Below are 18,846 nucleotides of genomic sequence, written 5' to 3' on the forward strand. Positions count from 1 at the left end.
TAAAGTACTTAAGTAAAACTACTTTCAAGTACTACTTAGGTCGTTTTTGGGGTATCTGTACTTTACTATTGACATTTTTACTTCACTAAATTCCAAAATTAAATTATGTACTTTCTACTCCATACATTTCTCTGAGACCCAAAAGTAATCGCTACATTTTGAATGCTTAGCAGGACAGGAAAATGGTCCAATTCACGCACTTCTCAAGAGAACATCCCTGGTCATCCCTACTGCCTCTGATCTGACGGACTCACTAAACACAAATGCTTCGCTTGTAAATTATGTTTGGGTGTTGGAGTGTGCCCCTGGCTATCCTTAAAAAAATAATGCAATTATCCCATCTGGTTTGCATAGTATAGGAATGTGAAGTGATTTATACTTTTCCTTTTGATACTTAAGTATATTTAAAACCAAATGCTTTTAGACTTTTACTCAAGTAGTAATTTACTGGGTGACTTTCACTTTTACTTGGGTCATTTTCTATTAAGGTAGCTTTACTTTTATTCAAGTATGACAAATGGGTACTTTTCCCACCACTGTGTGAGATGTCCTCATGTACCCCTCTGCTCTTGTCGCCGACAGGCTGTTGTCTGCTAACGTACGCCAGAGTGGACGCCAGCACAAACATGGCATAATTGATTCCCAGATGCCACTCTTTCTCACCACTCTCTACAGTCTCCTTTTCTAGAAGTATTCATGTCAGCTCGCCTGCCTGCGCTCTCTCTGTCTGTGTGTGAGAATAAGCAGCCAGACAGGGGTTTGTGTGCTGAGTGAAGCCTGAGCTATTGCTACTCAAACAGTCATGATGCTTCATCACCCTCCATTGTACTCTGTTCACTTGAGTGACATGTCATCCACAAAAGATGTTTAGATCGCTCACAAGCCTAAATTGGACATGCTTCTAGGATCTTGTTGTCTATTCGAATATAGACAGTGCTCGTGTATTTTTAGCGCTTCATACGTTTGGAGTTCTGTGAAAGTATTACTCTCTGATGGGAGAATGGTATGATCAGTTGACAAGAGCTATGGTTCTTTAAATAAGCTATTCAAGTGGAACGATAAGGCTTGTACTCTTGTTGTCACTCATTTCTGGACAAATAAAAATCCCCAAAATTCCCATTTCTATCCAGGCAAGGCCTGTCCGTAACATTTAAACTCTCTGATTTGCCTATACAGTGCATTCGGAAAGTTCTCAGACCCCGTGACCTTTTACACATTCTGTTACATTACAGCCTTATTTTTAAATTGATTAAATAAAACATCCATATCAATCTACACACAATACCCCATAATGACAAAACGAAAACAGGTTTTTTATAAATTTGTGCACATTTATTAAAGCTAAAAAACAGAAATACCTTATTTACATAAGTATTCAGACCCTTTGCTATGAAAATTGAAATTTAGCTCAGGTGCATCTTGTTTCCATTGATCATCCTTGAAATGTTTATACAACTTGATTGGAGTCCACCTGTGGTAAATTCAATTGATAGGACATGACTTGGAAATGCAAACACCTGTCTGTATAAGGTCCCACAGTTGGCAGTGCATGTCACAGCAAAAAAACAAGCCGTGAGGTCAAATGAATAGTCAGTAGAGCTCCGAGGCAGGATTGTGTCAAAGCACAGATCTGGGGAAGGGTACAAAAAAAAAATCTGCCGCATTGAAGGTCCCCAAGAACACAGTGACTTCCGTCATTCTTAAATGGAAGTAGTTTGGAACCACCAAGATTCTTCCTAGAGCTAGCCGCCCAGCCCAACTGAGCAATCGGGAGAGAAGGGCCTTGGTCAGGCCTTGGTCACCAAGAACCCGTTGGTCACTCTGACAGAGCTCCAGAGTTCCTCTGTGGAGATGGAAGAACCTTCCAGAAGGACAACCATCTCTGCAGCACTCCACTAATCAGACATTTTTGGTAGAGTGGCCAGACGGAAGCCACTACTCAGTAAAAGGCACATGAAAGCCCTCTTGGAGTTTGTGAAAAAGCACCTAAAGGACTCAGACCACGAGAAACAAGATTCTCTTGTCTGATAAAACCAAGATGGCCTGAATGCCAAGCATCACGTCAGGGGGAAACCTGGCGCCATCCCTACGGTGAAGCATGATGGCTGCAGCATCAAGCTGTGGGGATGTTTTTCAGCGGCAGGGACTGGGAGACTATTCAGGATTGAGGGAAAGATGAACGGAGCAAAGTACAGAAAGATCCTTGATGAAAACCTACTTCAGAGTGCTCTGGACCTCAGACTGGGGCAAATGTTCACCTTCCAACGACCTTAAGCACACAGCCAAGACAACGCAGGAATGGTTTCGGGATAAGTATCAGAATGTTCTTGAGTGGCCCAGCAAGAACCCAGACTTAAACCCGATCAAACACCGCTTGAAAGACCTTAAAATAGCTGTGCAGCAACGCTCCCCATCCAACCTCAAAGCTTTAGAGGATCTCGAGACAAGAATGGGAGAAACTCCCCAGATACAGGTGTGCCAAGCCTGTAGCGTGATACCCAAGAAAACTCTAGACTGTAATCGCTCCCAATGTGCATCAACAAAGCACTGAGTAAAGGGTCTGAATACTTATGTAAACGTGATTTTTCTGTTTTTGCCGACACCAGGCTCTCTATTCCACTGGTGTATTTTGACATAGTGGCAGTGGCTGGCATTCCATTGAAGGGAATATGAGAAGGTGTATCCAGAGTGGAAGCTTGAAGCAGACCCCCAGCCTGCGAGGAGAATCCCACAGTCACGGGACCATACATGCAGCTCAGTGATAAGCTGTTTGGAAATGCATTAGGTATAAAAATGCACTGAGTATGGAATCCAGCCGTTCTTCTCCTACATCTTAGAGGAGTTATCAATGGGGTTTATTTAACCAGGTAGGCCAGTAGAGAACAAGTTCTCGTTTACAACTGCGACCTGGCCAAGATAAAGCAAAAGCAGTGTGACAAAAACAACACAGAGTTACACATGGGATAAACAAACGTAAGTCAATAACACAACAAAAAAATCTGTATACAGTGTGTGCAAAGGAAGTAAGGCAAAAAATAGGCCATAGTGGCGAGGTAATTGCAATTTAGCAAATTAACACTGGAATGATATATGCGCAGATGAGGATGTGCAAGTAGAAATACTGGTGTGCAAAAGAGCAGAATAACAAAAACAAATGTGGGATGAGGTAGGTAGTTGGTTGGATGGGCTATTTATAGATGGGCTGTATACAGCTGCAGCGATCGGTAAGCTGCTCTGACAGCTGATGCTTAAAGTTAGTGAGGGAGATATAAATCTCCAACTTCAGTGATTTTTACAATTCGTTCCAGTCATTGGCGGCAGAGAACTGGAAGGAAAGGCAGCCAAAGGAAGTGTTGGCTTTGGGGATGACCTGTGAAATATACCTGCTGGAGCGCGTGCTACAGGTGGGTGTTGCTATGGTGACCAGTGAGCTGAGATAAGGCAGAGCTTTACCAAGCAAAGACTTAGATGACCTGGAGCCAGTGGTTTTGGTGACGAATATGTAGCGAGGACCAGCCTACGAGACCATACAGGTTGCAGTGGTGGGTAGCATATGGGGCTTTGGTGACAAAACGGATGGCATTGTGATAGACTGCATCCAATTTGCTGAGTAGAGTGTTGGAGGCTATTTTGTAAATGACATCGTCGAGGTCAAGTATCGGTAGGATAGTCAGTTTTACGAGGGTATGTTCGGCAGCATGGAGGCTTTGTTGCCAAATAGGAAGCCGATTCTATATGTATTTTTGGATTGGAGATGCTTAATGTGAGTCTGGAAGGAGAGTTTACAGTCTAGCCAGACGCCTACGTATTTATAGTTGTCCACATATTCTAAGTCAGAACCGTCCAGAGTAGTGATGCTAGTCGGGCGGGCGGGTGCGGGCAGCGATCGGTTTTACTAGCATTTAAGAGCAGTTGGAGGCCACAGAAGGAGTGCTATAAGGCATTGAAGCTCACATTGAAGCTCGTCTTTGTAAACTGTGTTAACAGTGTACAAAGAAGGGACAGATGTATACAGAATGGTGTCGTATGCGTGGATCAAAGAACGCAAGAACGACATCATTGATGTATACAGAGAAGAGTTGGCCCCACAATTAAACCCTGTGGCACCCCCATAGAGACTGCCAGAGATCCGGACAACAGGCCTTCCGATTTGAAACACTGAACTCTATCTGAGAAGAAGTTAATGAACCAGGCGAGGCAGTCATTAGAGAAACCAAAGCTGTTGAGTCTGTCAATAAGAATGTGGTGTTTGACAGAGTCGAAAGCCTTGGCCAGGTCGGTGAAGAAGGCTGCATAGTACTGTCGGTTATGATATCATTTAGGACCTTGAGCGTGACTGAGGTGCACCCGTACCAGCCCCGTGGCCAGCCATAGAGAAATGCTTATTGAAATTCTTGATTATCATGGATTTATCAGCTCTTATTCTCCATGGACTTTACAGCATCCCAAATCTTGTGCAGAGTTCACCCAGAGTTACCTCTTCTGCAGAGGATAAATCTGTTAGAGTTACCAGCCTCAGATCCTAGCCCAAATAAATATTTCAGACTTCAAGTAACAGACACATCACATAAACTGTTCAGAGGAGACTGCGTGAAATCGGGCCTTCATGACGCCTACGCATTTATAGTTGTCCACATAAGTCAGAACTGTCCAGACTAGTGATGCTTCATGATCAAATTTCTGTAAAGAAACCAGTACTAAAGGACACCAATAAGAAGAGACTTGTTTGGGCCAAGAAACACGAGCAATAGACATTAGACCAGTGGAAATCTGTCCATTGGTTCCAACCGCTGTGTCTTTGTGAGACGCAGAGTAGGTGAAAGGATGATCTCCCATTGTGGGGTTCCCAACGTGAAGCGAGTAGGTGTGTGGATGCTTTGCTGGTGACACTGTCAGTGATTTATTTAGAATTCAAGGCACACTTAACCAGCATGGCTACCACAGAATTCTGCAGTGATAGGCTGATTTGCGCTTAATGGGACTATCATTTGTTTTTCAACAGGACAATGACCCAAAACACACCTCCAGGCTGTGTAAGGACTATTTGATCAAGTGAGTGATGGAGTGCTAAGTCAGATTACCTGGCCTCCACAATCACCCGACCTCAAACCAATTGAGATGGTTTGGGATGAGTTGGCTGACATCAGAGCCAAAAGCAGCCAACAAATACTCAGCATATGTGGGAACTCCTTCAAGACTGTTGGAAAAGCATTCCTCATGAAGCTGGTTGAGAGAATGCCAAGAGTGTGCGAAGCTGTCATCAAGGCAACGGGTGGCTACTTTGAAGAATATAAAATCGAAAATATATTTTGATTTGTTTAACACTTTTTTGGTTACTACATTATTTCATAGTTTTGATGTCTTTATTATTCTACAACGCAGAAAATAGTCAGAATAAAGAAAAACTCTTGAATGAGTAGGTGTGTCCAAACTTGACTGGTACTGTATACACTAGGAAGGATGGCCCAAGAAAATGTCAAAGACTCCAGTTAACCAAGTCATAGACTGTTCTCTCCGCTACCGCACAGCAGACACTGCCAAGTCTATGACCAAAAGACTCCTTAACAGCTTCTACCCCCAAGCCATAAGACTGCTGAACAATTAATCAAATGGCCACCCGGCCTATTTACATTGCCTGCCCCCACCCCCCTTTGTTTTTACACTGTTGCTACTCACTGTTTATCTATGCATAGTTACTTTACAAAGTACCTCAACTAGCCTGTACCCCCACACATTGATTCGGTATCAATACTCCCTGTATATAGCCTCATTATTGTAATGTAATTGTTTTTAAAAAAAATTTAACTTTTGTTTATTTAGTCAATATTTTCTTAACTATTTATATGACTGCATTGTTGGTTAATGGCTTGCAAGTAAGCATTTCATGGTAAGGTCTACTACACCTGTTGTATTTGATTTGACAACATATGTACGCAGCCAGCTAGGCTTCTGCATGAAATGGCTGTTCAGTGCTTCGTGGCCATTGAGTTAATTCCCTGCTGAAGTTGAAATCTGGATGCCTTCCCTGTCGAGGGAGCAGTTCTACTTGAATTTCTTTGTTGAAAGGATGTCAATGATGCCGAGGTGTGGTAGTCCATCTGTTATAAAATGTTGATTTAGGGATCCTACTGTGACATTCCGTAGGACAGTTACACTATCACAATAAGGGTGAGTGTGTGTGTGTTTCATCATTTGATAAATATGGTTTATTTTAGGGATCTGATTGTGTTTTAATGAGCTCCACATAGCTGTTCGTTTTGATGTTCTGCATAAATCTGGTGCATCTACATGTGTGCGTAATTGCAAGCATACCTTATGCTGTGCTGTCTTCAGGTTCTTTACCCTCATGCTATGACAGTCATTATCTTATCAAACTATGTCACCAACAGAGCAGTACACTGAGTGTGAGGGGTCATGCGGTGTGGTCGTTATGATTAAATGAGAACTGGGTGATTTGCTGATTGTGTGAGTAGTTTAGAGAGGGATGGGTTGGACAAGATCCGGTCACAATATTCCCTAAGAACACAATGAATAATTCCATCTAGAATCGCAAAATAAATTCTACCTGTCTGGTAGTCTGATCACTTTTCTGTAGTTGTCCTCATCTGTTTATAGTCAAGGTAACGAACCTCTTTGGACCACAACCAAAGCCAGAACCAAAGCCAGGGCGAGGAGGAGCAACCATTAAGAAAGCGAGGAGCAATGAGAGGTGCTATGATCTATCCTCTGCATCAGTGCCACACACACACAGAATCAATTCCACTCGCCACAGTGAACGCCTTTAACAACACCCAACAACATGAGACACCAGCCATGGTAGATGAAAGAGCAACAACATCAATGGAGCCACAACCTGATGAAGCCTGTATGTAGAGCAAGATAAGACACATTATTCAACACCAGGTCCCAGAACAACAATCCAACCATCCACAACATGTGATGATGTCACTTCAGCTTAGAGGTGTGAACCAAGACGAGGAAGAGACAGATGGGGTCCTTCTAACCAACTAGGCATGCCTGGTCTTCCATCCCTTCATAAGGCCGGAGGGGGTAAAACAAGATGAAATGGATTCCAGAGGGAAGCAGCAAAGACATGCCTCTAGCCAAGACAGATGCAGTGGACCATGGCACTATCAGAGAAACACAGAGCAGACTCGCCCTCCAAACTCATGACAGTGGTAAATAGGCTGAATAATGACTGTCAACCTCTAACCGCCTTGGGGAACAGTCTGACTGACAATGCATAAAGCATGCGTAACACAAAATACACCTCCCGTTTCAACTTTTTTTCCCCAGACGGGAATAAACTGAAATATTTCAGTTTGAAATCCCCCTCCTTTGGCAAAGGCAATCTATACCGTGTAGAACTGTCTATTTAGCTGCAGAACTTGCTGACTGCCAGGCTCCGAATATCAGAACAGCCCTCCTCCTGCGTGTGTGCTGCTGCCCGGGAAGTGGATTCTTATGTAAGCCCCAGGTGACTGTTGTTACCCTGGATAGAGTCACCAAGGGGACTCACTGTGCCAACTTCCCAGATCCCCCTGCACCACACCTCCTTTCCTTCCTTTGTCTTACTCATACCATAAACTTGTGCTACTAGAAGCTGATTGACAAACATGCTCTGTAGGAGGGATGGTATGGCAGATAAGAGGAAGGAAAAAAAAAAACTTGGATTGCAGAAATGTCAATAAACCCAGTGGCGTATTCCACTTAAAGCAATCCTTTAAACGGAATTTGAATACCAACAAGCAGGAGCAGTTATAACATCACTGCATGGAACATAAGCGTTGAGACAGTGTGTGTAAAATACAGAACATTTAACCTACCACACTGTGAAATGTATGAGAAGACTACAAAGGGAGGCTGTGTATGCATCTACAGTATCACTGCTGTTGTTGTTTTTCCCCTCCCCTCCCTCTCATCATCTCATGGGCTCTGCAGTAGTTTGGATCCAGCAGTCCTGCACCCCAGGGGTCTCACCACAGACCAACAGCATCACCTGCACACCTGGTGCACCAGGCGGGACACACACACACAGCCTTCCGTTTCCATGCAGAAGCCAAGGGGGCAGCAGAGCAGCAGCAGTACTGCAGCTCTGAGGCAACCCTGCCATCTGCTGGTCGGTATATGTAAAGGGGGTTGGATGCAACTGCTGTTGACACGGGTCACTAAAATGCGCTCGCTTGCATGGTCAATCCGACGTCTACATTGTTAGTGTAGCCTTTTCTGGTCTAAAGGCCTCTGCAGTCAGGGCATTCATTCCTCTTGCGCTTCGACGTTAAGCGCAGAGCTGTTGTGAAGGAAGTTGTCAAGTGAGTGAGTTTGTGTTTAATTAAACACGACCTCCCGCCCACCAAACATGTCAACGCGGAGCAATACGGAGCTCTCCGCATTGTTGCAAAATTTGGGAGCTACATGGCGATGCAGTACGGAGCTAATTTTGTCCTCTGCATGCCTATGGAGCCTCGAATCAAGCATAAAGACAATCATACATTGTCTTTACAGGTGTCCGCATGCATAGGTTTGGTTTGCGGATAGTTTAACTCGGCTAGGCGAGTCAAACATCTGTGCTCGCATACTCCCTAAAGACGAAGAGGCGTAGACTTCGGCTACCGAATATAGACTTGCCTTCGGAACAAATTTTGTGTGCACGAACACCAAAATGAACAAAAACGTCACATTTTGTCATAACATATGCGTGAACTGTTTCGACTGGGAAGATGCGTGAGGCTTTGGGCGATACAGCAGGTTATGCTGTCCATCTGGCTCAAACCAGATTGTCATTTGACTGAGAAGCCTTTTCCATAATGAGGGCATGATGCTGATCACCATTGGAGTCTATGAAATCATGATACTGTAATACTTAGGTTCGCAAATGAAGAGTATATTACTGGAAACTTTGTTTACCAGTAACTACCAGAAGTTTTGTAACTTTAATGTTTTTTGGAGAATTTTACCATTAAAAAAAAACGGTTTGTCATATTCACTGGATAGGTGCAGTGAAATATGTTGTTTTACAGGGTCAGCCCTGGAGCATATTAGGGTCAAGTGCCTCGTCCAAGGGCACAGACAGATTTTTCACCTTGTCAGCTGGGGGTATTCGAACCAGCGACCTTTCAGATACATCAGATTTACCCATGTGTCTTATTATCTCTGGCCCTCTGTGTCAAATATATAAAATAATAAAGAAAAACATTGATTGAGAAATCTGTAACACATTATCCTAAATATAAACCATTAACTTTGTGAATACCATTGGTGTATTTATAGATTGTATTTTTCCTTTTTATAATTGTTTATTTTATCACATCAATATGTCTTTTTAAATATTTTGACAGCAAACTGGTGGCAGTTGTGAAAAAAATGCAATAGTTGGAAGAGTTGGAGTTAATTGGCAATACCATTTTTGATGAGATGCTTTTTTCATTAATTAGGCTATTTTCTATTGAAGCATATGATCTCTCCACAAGAAACTCATGGACAACATGGACACATAAAAAGTAATACTATATATGAGCACATAGTAGGTGAGTCCAAACTTTTGACTGGTATTGTATATTACCAAAATTACCATAGATTAACAAAGATGGTAACTTTGGTAAATTACCAGTAGCTATGCAACCCCAGCATTCCCATGCTACTATCACCATGTTCCCAGCTATCCATCCTCTTCACAGGCTGTCATAAAGACTGCTGTTCTAATCCAGGGAGATTAAATGGCAAGGATTATTTGGATACTTACACTTCCTTTTATGAAATCATTGTAGTAGACTTTTAAAACAAGTTCTGTATTCGACATATAACGCTGTATGAAGCAATAAACAGTTGATGTACATCAGACCAAAGGAACTTGGTTTGGCCGGGGTAGGCCATCATTGTAAATAAGAATTTGTTCTTAACTGATTTACCTAGTTAAATATCAAAAAATGTATAAATAACATTTGACAAATTGCATACTCAGCCTTTAGATACATCCCAGCGTTGTAAATTAATGACATTTTCATATCCTCGTGCTGACTAGCAAGAGGTTTAGAGGGACGTACAAAATTAGATTAACGTGATTGTCAGCCGCAGGGTATTGTCATAGATACAATTTGAAAATAAAACAAATATGCAAATAGGTTTTTATTTCATGGCGTACATGGATTTTTTCATAAACTTGGCTATGAACTTCATTTACAAACATTTATAACCCTTGTCTGGTAAAGTAGCTCTGATGTTACAGATAGTAAATGGGATAAAACACTAAACCTCCTGCAAGTCCCCACTCCCAAATAAAGAAAATTATCCCTAACCAAATGGATCTTAACTCAACCAACTCATCATTCATTTAACATATACAGACTCATCTTTAACAGGAAAGTCCTCAGAAACCTCGGATGATAATGAGAGAGCATAAGAAACCAAATGGGCACCTGTAGTATGATGACACCTACAATAATCAACATAAACATCTGTGACATAGTAATATGCAGACACCTGTGATGTACAAATTAAATGACATGAGCCTCTGAAGGTTCTATACACAGCCAAGGTTGTTATAGATACCAAGGTTAGGTCATGAATATTCTAATATCCCATAACATACATGAATGCGATGTTGTCCTAACCTGGATTAATGAACCTAGTGCACAGCCATGTTGTCAGGAGCACTCCAGTGCAGTGGACACCTGGTAGGTCTGGCTCTTCATCCTCCTCTTCATCTCTCGGATCATCTGACAGACAGCCAGGGGGTAGCAGCAGTACACCGTGGTCCAGTCCTCACAGACACTGCCCTACACACACAAAGGGCCGGGTCACATTTGGTCTCAGGTGAAAGGGTGCTTAGCTATCTTAAGCCTGGCTGCAGAACAAATATGGTGCCATGGTCTTTTACTGAGTCCCTTCTAAACAAATCAAAAAAATTGCCAACCGCATGCCACACAATATAAATGAAGTGATCCACTGTTAGTAGAGACTGCGAAAGTAAATGTGAGTGAAACATTTCATTGTACTATCACCTTGTTCCCAGCTAGCCATCCTCTTCACAGGCTGTCATAAAGACTGCTGTTCTAACACTAGCACAAAGTCCAACCTAAATATCTTGAAATAAAGACAGTGATACTGAATTGTTCTTTCTGTGAGTGAACACTGCTTTTGTGCCCACACTGATTGAATCAATGTCGTTTCCACATAATTTCAATGATATACCAGTCAAATGTTTGGACACACCTATTCATTCAAGGGTTTTTCTTTATTTTTATTATTTTCAACGTTGTAGAATACTAGCAAGACATCAAAACTATGGAATCATGTAGTAACCAAAAAAGTGTTAAACATATAAAAAAATATTTTATATATTTGAGATTCTTCAAAGTAGCCACCCTTTGCCTTGTTGACAACTTTGCACACTCTTGGCATTCTTTCAACCATCTTCATGAGGTAGTCCCCTGGAATGCATTTCAATTAACAGGTGTCAAAAGTAAATGTGGAATTAATTTCCTTCTTAATGCATTTGAGCCAAACAGTTGTGTTGCGACAAGATAGGGGTGGTATAGAGAAGATAGCCCTATTTGGTGAAAGACCAAGTCCATATTATGGCAAGAACAGCTCAAATAAGCAAAGAGAAACGATAGTCCATTATTACTTAAAACATGAAGGTCAGGCAATCCGAAACATTTCAAGAGCTTTGAAAGTTTCTTCAAATGCATTTGCAAAAACCATCCAGCGTTATGATGACTGGCACTCATGAGGACCGCCACAGGAAAGGACGACCTAGAGTTACCTCTGCTGCAGAAGATACGTTCATTAGAGTTAACTGCACATCAGATTGCAGCCCAAATAAATGCTTCACAGAGTTTGAGTAACAGACACATCTCAACATCAACTGATCAGAGGAGACTGTAAATCAGGCCTTCATGGTCGAATTACTGCAAAGAAACCACTACTAACGGACACCAATAAGAAGAGACTTGCTTGGGCCAAGAAACAGGAGCAATGGAGATTACACCGGTGGAAATCTGTCCTTTGGTCTGATGAGTCCAAATTTGACATTTTTGGTTCCAACCGCTGTGTCTTTGTGAGACGCAGAGTAGGTGAACGGATGATCTCCCCATGTGTGATTCCCACCGTGAAGCATGGAGGTGTGATGGCGTGGGTGTGCTTTGCTGGTGACACTGTCTGTGATTTATTTAGATTTCAAGGCACACTTAACCAGCATGGCTACCACAGCATTCTGCTACAATACATCATCACATCTGGTTTGCGCTTAGTGGGACTATCATTTGTTTTTCAACAGATCAATGACCCAACACACCTCCAGGCTGTGTAAGTGCTATTTGACAAAGAAGGAGAGTGCTGCATCAGATGACCTGGCCTCCACAATCACCCAACAGGCCAAGTGAGATGTTATGGAATGAGTTGGACCACAGAGTGAAGGAAAAGCAGCCAACAAGTGCTCAGCATATGTGGGAACTCCTTCAATACTGTTGGATAAGCATACCAGGTGAAGCTGGTTGAGAGAAAGAGTATGCAAAGCTGTCATCAAGGCAAAGGGTGGCTACTTATAAGAATCTCAAATATAAAATACATTGATTTGTTTAACACTTTTGTAGAAATGCAGAAAATAGTAAAAATACAGAAAAACCCTTGAATGAGTAGCCGTGTCCAAACTTTTGACTCGTACTGTGCGTTGAAATAATGTGGAATAGTAAGCAGCAGGTCATCTCTTGGGTCTCTAAGCCTTTAGGGGCAATATCTACTAAGCTAACATTTGCAATTGTTTTAAGACTGTCATACCGTGGATCATTTAGCTATTTGATCTTACATAGCTATTAGATCTTACAGGACCCCTGTAGGTACGAAAACAAATATTACGAAATTATTTGATGAAACATTGAATTTGGCCTTACTGTTATAGCCATAGAAACGCATTGAATAACACATTCATACATGGCAAAACTGATAGTAAAAAAACACATCAGAAGGAACTGTTTTTTCAAGTGTCTGTCCTATATCTGAGATATAAGAAAGCTCAGGAACATCTATACCAGTGGCAAGAAAAAGTATTTTAACCCTTTGGAATTATCTGGACTTACGCATAAATTGGTAATACAATTTGATCTAATCATCTAAGTCACAACAATAGACAAACACAGTCTGCTTAAACTGATAACACACAAACAATTATACATTTTCATGTCTTTATTAAACACACCGCGTAAACAATCACAGTGCTGGGTGGAAAAAGTATGCGAACCCTTGGATTTAATAACTGGTTGACCCTCCTTTGGCAGCAATAACCTCAACCAAACATTTTCTGTAGTTGTGGAACAGACCTGCACAACGGTCAAGAGGAATTTTGGACCATTCCTCTTTACAAAACTGTTTCAGTTCAACAATATTCTTGGGATGTCTTGTGTGAACAGCTCTCGAGGTCATGCCACAGCATCTCAATCGGATTGAGGTCAGGACTCTGACTGGGCCACTCCAGCAGGCGTATTTTCTTCAATTGAAGCCATTCTGTTGTTGATTTACTTCTGTGTTATGGGTCGTCGTTCTGTTGCATCACCCAACATCTGTTGAGCTTCAATTGGCGGACAAATAGCCTAACATTCTCCTGCAAAATGTCTTGATGAACTTGAGAATTCATTTTTCCGGCAGTTATAGCAAGCTGTCCAGGCCCTTCGGCAACAAAGCAGCCCCAAACCATGATGCTCCCTTCACCATACTTTACAGCTGGAATAAGGTTTTGATGTTGGTGTGTAGTGCCTTTTTTTCTCCACACAGTTTTGTGTGTTCCTTCCAAACAACTCAACTGTATTTTCATCTGTCCATAGAATATTTTGCCAGTAGCGCTGTGGAACATCCAGATGCTCTTTTGCGAACTTCAGACGTGCAGCAATGTTTTTTTTGGGACAGCAGTGGCTTCTTCCGTGGTGTCCTCCCATGAACACCATGCTTGTTTAGCGTTTTACGTATCGTAGACTCATCAGAGATGTTCGCATGTTCCAGATATTTCTTTAAGTCTTTAGCTGACACCCTAGGATTCTTCTTAACCTTATTAAGCATTCTGCGCTGTGCTCTTGCAGTCATCTTTGCAGGATGGCCACTCCTAGGGAGATTAGCAACAGTGCTTAACTTTCCTCAATTTATAGACAATTCGTCTTACCATGGACTGATGAACATCAAGGCCTTTAGTGATACTTTTGTAACCCTTTCCAGCTTTATGCAAGTCAACAATTCTTAATCTTGGGTCTTCTGAGATCTCTTTTGTTTGAGGCATGGTTCACATCAGGCAATGCTTCTATTGAATAGCAAACTCAAATTTTGTGAATGTTTTTTTATGGGGCAGGGCACCTCTAAAAAACATCTCCAATCTCGTCTCAATGATTGTACTCCAGGTTAGCCGACTCCTGACTCCAATTAGCTTTTCGAGAAGTCATTAGTGTAGGGGGGTCACATACTTTTTCAAACCTACACTGTGAATGTTTAAATTATGTATTCAACATAGACAAGAAAAATACAACAATTTGTGTTATTAGTTTAAGCAGACTGTGTTTGTTTGTTGTTGTGACTTAGATGATCAGATCTAATTTTATGACCAATTTTTGCAGAAATACAGATAAATCCAAAAGGTTCACATACTTTTTCTTGCCACTGTATATTTATTTCTCAAATTTGACCCCTTAAGTTTTGGCAGTATCTCCTATTAATTTTTACTGTCCGGTACTGGTTTACGGTCAGACGAGTCTTGCGAAACAGCTTCCATATCTGTGTTCGTGAGAGTCTTATTTTGATGGTGGGATCCAAATCGTTTCTGGCTCAAACTGTTCGGACTGCAGATGTTTTTGTGAAAAGTAACCTTTCTGCATCCTCATGTCTGGCAAACACCGATTTTGGGAAACACCTGTCTACCGCATAGGTGAATGGCCAACACCGGCGGACTCAGTGGATTGAGACGGAGCCCATGCAAAAAAACAGGAAGTCTCTGCGTCAACACACTCAAGGTCAAACTCAAACTTTTGCTTACACCCGGGGTCCATATTTAGGAACATTACAAAGGTATACGTTTAAATAAATATTCTGCCAATTAAAATAGAACGTGATAAAACGCTGCATGTTATCTGTTCCCATTAGATAACCTGGCACATTTAGCCCTATGCTAACCTGACCTCCTGGCAGTGATTATGTCAAATTCTGCATCAGCCTATCAAAGACAGACTTTAAATCCACCAACCAATGGTATTTTGAGAGTTTGGAACAATAAGGTTCTATCTGCAAAAAGATGATTCTGAGATAATTGGCTTTAAAGTTCCGAACCCTTACTGGTTTAAATGCTGCAATTTTTATCTTTTATTATTTTCAACTTAACATGAATTTAGGTATTTAGAGTACTATATAGGTAGAGAACATTGGACAGAACAAGGCTGTCAAACCCTTTGACAAAGATGCAGATACAACCTTATAGCCCCAAGCTATCCATTTCTGAAAATAAGTCTACTTTGCCATGAGGGATATTTTAAGGTATTCTTTTGTTCCACTTGGCCCATCACAATTGTAGTGTAACAATATCTCATGGTGCATCCTTGAGTAGGCTACGAGCTACTAATGTTCAAGAGGCAGGTTTTTGCACATATGACAAAATCCCACGTTTTAACTTATGTTTCAAACACATCCATGTGCTTTTTTGGGAAAAAGATAAAAGGAGATCTATACAACATTTAAGTGTATACTACATTGTAAAAAAAGTGGAAAAGCCCTATGGTCTTGGCAAATAGCGGTCATGTAGCTCCATTACAATCACTGCCAGGTGGCATACAGTACACCACTAAACAGGTAAACTGTTAATCAATTGGATACAGTAACTGTGGGTTTGAGGTCCTCAACGCTCGATTCAAATTACGCATATGTGACGAAGTGGATGATCCTAATCATGTATATAAAACATTGTACATGTAAGTGTAGCTTACACATCTATGTAATATACACAGTGTACAAAGTATTAGGTACACCTGCTCTTTCCATGACAGGCTGGCCAGCTGAACCCTTATTGAAATCACTTGCTAAATTCACTTCAAATCAATCAGTGTAGATGAAGGGGTGGAGACATGTTTAAGAACCTTGAGACATGGATTGTGTACGTGTGCCATTCAGAGGGTGAATAGGCAAGACAAAAAGACTTAAGTGCCTTTGAACGGGGTATGGCAGTACAGTAGGTGCCAGGCTCACCGGTTTGAGTGTGTCAAGAACTGCAAGGCTGCTGGGTTTTTCACACAACAGTTTCCCATGTGTGCATCAAGAATGATCCACCACCCAAAGGACATCCAGCCAACTTGACACAACTGTGGGAAGCATTGGAGTCAACATGGGCCAGCATCCCTGTGGAACGCTTTCAACACATTGTAGAGTCCATGACACGACAAATTGAGGCTGTTCTGAGGGCAAAAGGGTGTGCAACTCAATATTAGGAAGGTGTTCCTAATGTTTTGTACACTCAGTGTTTGTAGGCCTAATAAACTTGATTATCAGCAGTGCTTGTCTACAAGGCTATAGAAAGATGCAGTTCCTCATTAAATGTATTCTTAATCTTCAATGTGTTGGCTGCACTTCCCTTCACTACACACTAAATGTAATTCTACATTTCAAAGGAAAAAAATAATACCTCACCTGGGATTCAAACTTGCAGCAAACTGCAAAAATTACCTGGAGCCAGGCTCACTACACTGAGTCATTCCTCCAGTTGAAATTTAGTACGTGTTTTAGTACCTTCGATTAGCATATGGTGTCGTTTGATATCTGTCAAGGACGCTCTCATGGAAGTGTTCGATCAGGTCCAACGACGTCAACATTTGTAAATGGCTGATGCATCATTTTGTTTTACAGGAAATAATGACTGCCGGCGGGTGAAGTTAGTATCGAGCTAAATGTGTAAGTTAATCTTTTGGGAACAGCTAACATGTAGCGTTTTATCAAGCGCAACTATGTCTATGATTTTAATTGGCTGGTATGCATATGGAGAAACATTTTAAACGTAAACTTTTTCGAAACGCTTGCAAGTATGGACCCACAGTGTTATATTTAATAAAACGTGATGACGTCACCAATTTCCTCATGGACATCGACCTCAATAACACCCAATAAACCTCCTCTTCACTATTGCGTAACAATCCTCACCCGTATCTTGTATCTCTCCCTGATGCCCACCCGCATGGCAAACGTGGAGCCAGGGAGCAGGGGCAAACACAGACACTCCCCATAGTGGTGGGCCAGACTCAGGTCTAGGCAGCAGGGCACAAAGGCCCCTAAGAGACCTGCATGGGCGGAAAGAGAAATATAGGGCTAAGTTTAGTTCTCTGCAACTCTCAACAAGATAGTAGTAGTCGTTTAGACAACTTTAATTTAAATACATGTTTAGCAACCCTACAGTGTTGATAGATTTGATGTGGTATCATTCAAGAGAATCGTCATCTCCATGATAAATCCTCTATGAAAACACTGAATTTCCTTAATTAACAAAGGTAGAACATAACAGGCAGTAGGCCCATGTAAGATAGCAGTATAGCCATCCACCATTTGACCAGTTCAGTTACCCAAACCAGTAACTTTGACTTTAACACTTAGCCTGAGTGTGTGTGCAATGCAGTGAGATAAGCCCAGGGCTATGTCTGCCTCACATGTTGTCCCGTCTCCACACACGTTGAACAGGCTGCTGTTCCAGTCCCCTCCAGTCTGAGTGATCGTGGTCACTGTCGTCTTGGTTACCCCCAAGCCAGGCTGCGTGAGAACGGGAAGTTCCATCGCAGCAGCAGCACTCTGTGGGTTCCAACCTGCACTTCCTGTTCCTATGTCCCAGCCCCCGGCTTCCTCCTCATAACCTGGGGCCTGCTGCAATGCTGCTTTGGTGACTGGTGCACAACTGAGATAAACAAGACAAACAGAAACAGCAGTGGCATTTAAAGTATAGAAATTAATGTAGGATTAGCAGTACTGCAATGTGGCTCGAATAGGGGTTAAATAAATAAACATAACACCTCCAAAAGGGCTTAAGAACATGTTGGAATGATGTATTACACCCAACAACGGTAATCTCTACTGATAAGGGCCAAAAACTTACTGGTCTGTGGTGGCTGTGACTATGGCTGTGGTATCCTCCATGCTGACTGCTCCCTGCCAGGGAAGGAGGGGGGAGACTGCGTGAGCTTCCCACTAAGATGGGGTGTGCTCCTCCAGATAGGGCTAGAGCGCAGCAGCCCTGCCAGTGGCTGCTCTGGGAAGATAACACATTATGGTCCTCCTTTTCTAGGGGCTCGTAACACCCTCTACAGTGCAAATGGCACACCACCCAGTGTGGCCAGAGCTAGCCAGCCAACTAGAGCCTGCGGATGAAAGGTTCATACCCCCAACAGAGCTCTCCCTAAGACAAAGAATACTTACCCAGGCATTGACAGCAGTGCCAAAAGGAAAATAATTGTATAAGAAAACACGACACTTACCTTAATCATAGACACCAGCAACGTGCTTCCAGAGATCTGTAGTAACGGCAAATGAGTCGCTCACAACCAAAGACACAAATAAGCGAGCGTATGCACGTACTCTTGTGGTTGCAGTCTTAAACATTTCCTCTCAATGAACGCACATCGACCTGATTAGATCTGCTTTTTTTGGTACGGTCTTTATGACAGTAATGGGCTGGGGAGGCTCGTGGTCAAATACGAAACATCTCACCATGATTCTCTGAACAGCTGAGAACATTTCCTATTGAAAGCAAAATGCATTGTAGTGTGTGTGTTTATAGAAACAAAGTAGAGACAGAGGTAGACCGTGTTTCAACTGCATGACTGATTTCAGGAAACCCTGACCTAGAGG

The 18,846-nt window shown here is 42.1% G+C and overlaps 1 protein-coding gene across 2 annotated transcripts; it reads right to left on the bottom strand.

Annotated features, from left to right (window-relative positions):
• Positions 1-10,110: 10,110 nt before the first annotated feature.
• LOC129821301 (PLAC8-like protein 1) lies at positions 10,111-18,738 on the bottom strand. 2 transcript variants are annotated; one of them, XM_055878809.1, is made up of 5 exons: positions 18,474-18,738; positions 18,095-18,147; positions 17,655-17,896; positions 17,155-17,291; positions 10,111-10,775 (listed from the first exon to the last, which is right to left on the bottom strand). In XM_055878809.1, exons 1-5 carry the CDS (start codon positions 18,480-18,482, stop codon positions 10,644-10,646), a joined length of 573 nt encoding a protein of 190 aa, XP_055734784.1. In that variant the 5' UTR covers positions 18,483-18,738; the 3' UTR covers positions 10,111-10,643. The 2 variants fall into 2 exon arrangements, with proteins under 2 accessions (XP_055734784.1, XP_055734794.1); XM_055878819.1 differs by having other exon boundaries at positions 18,095-18,247; positions 18,474-18,729.
• Between the last annotated feature and the right edge of the window lie 108 nt (positions 18,739-18,846).

The sequence above is a fragment of the Salvelinus fontinalis genome, chromosome 2 (assembly GCF_029448725.1).
Source record: "Salvelinus fontinalis isolate EN_2023a chromosome 2, ASM2944872v1, whole genome shotgun sequence".
Taxonomy (NCBI): domain Eukaryota; kingdom Metazoa; phylum Chordata; class Actinopteri; order Salmoniformes; family Salmonidae; genus Salvelinus; species Salvelinus fontinalis.

Coding starts and splice junctions, on each gene's coding strand:
- LOC129821301 (XM_055878809.1), bottom strand. Junction 17,292..17,654: donor GTGTGGAGACGGGACAACAT/GTGAGGCAGACA, acceptor CCGCCCATGCAG/GTCTCTTAGGGGCCTTTGTG. Junction 10,776..17,154: donor GGGAGAGATACAAGATACGG/GTGAGGATTGTT, acceptor TTGTGTGTGTAG/GGCAGTGTCTGTGAGGACTG.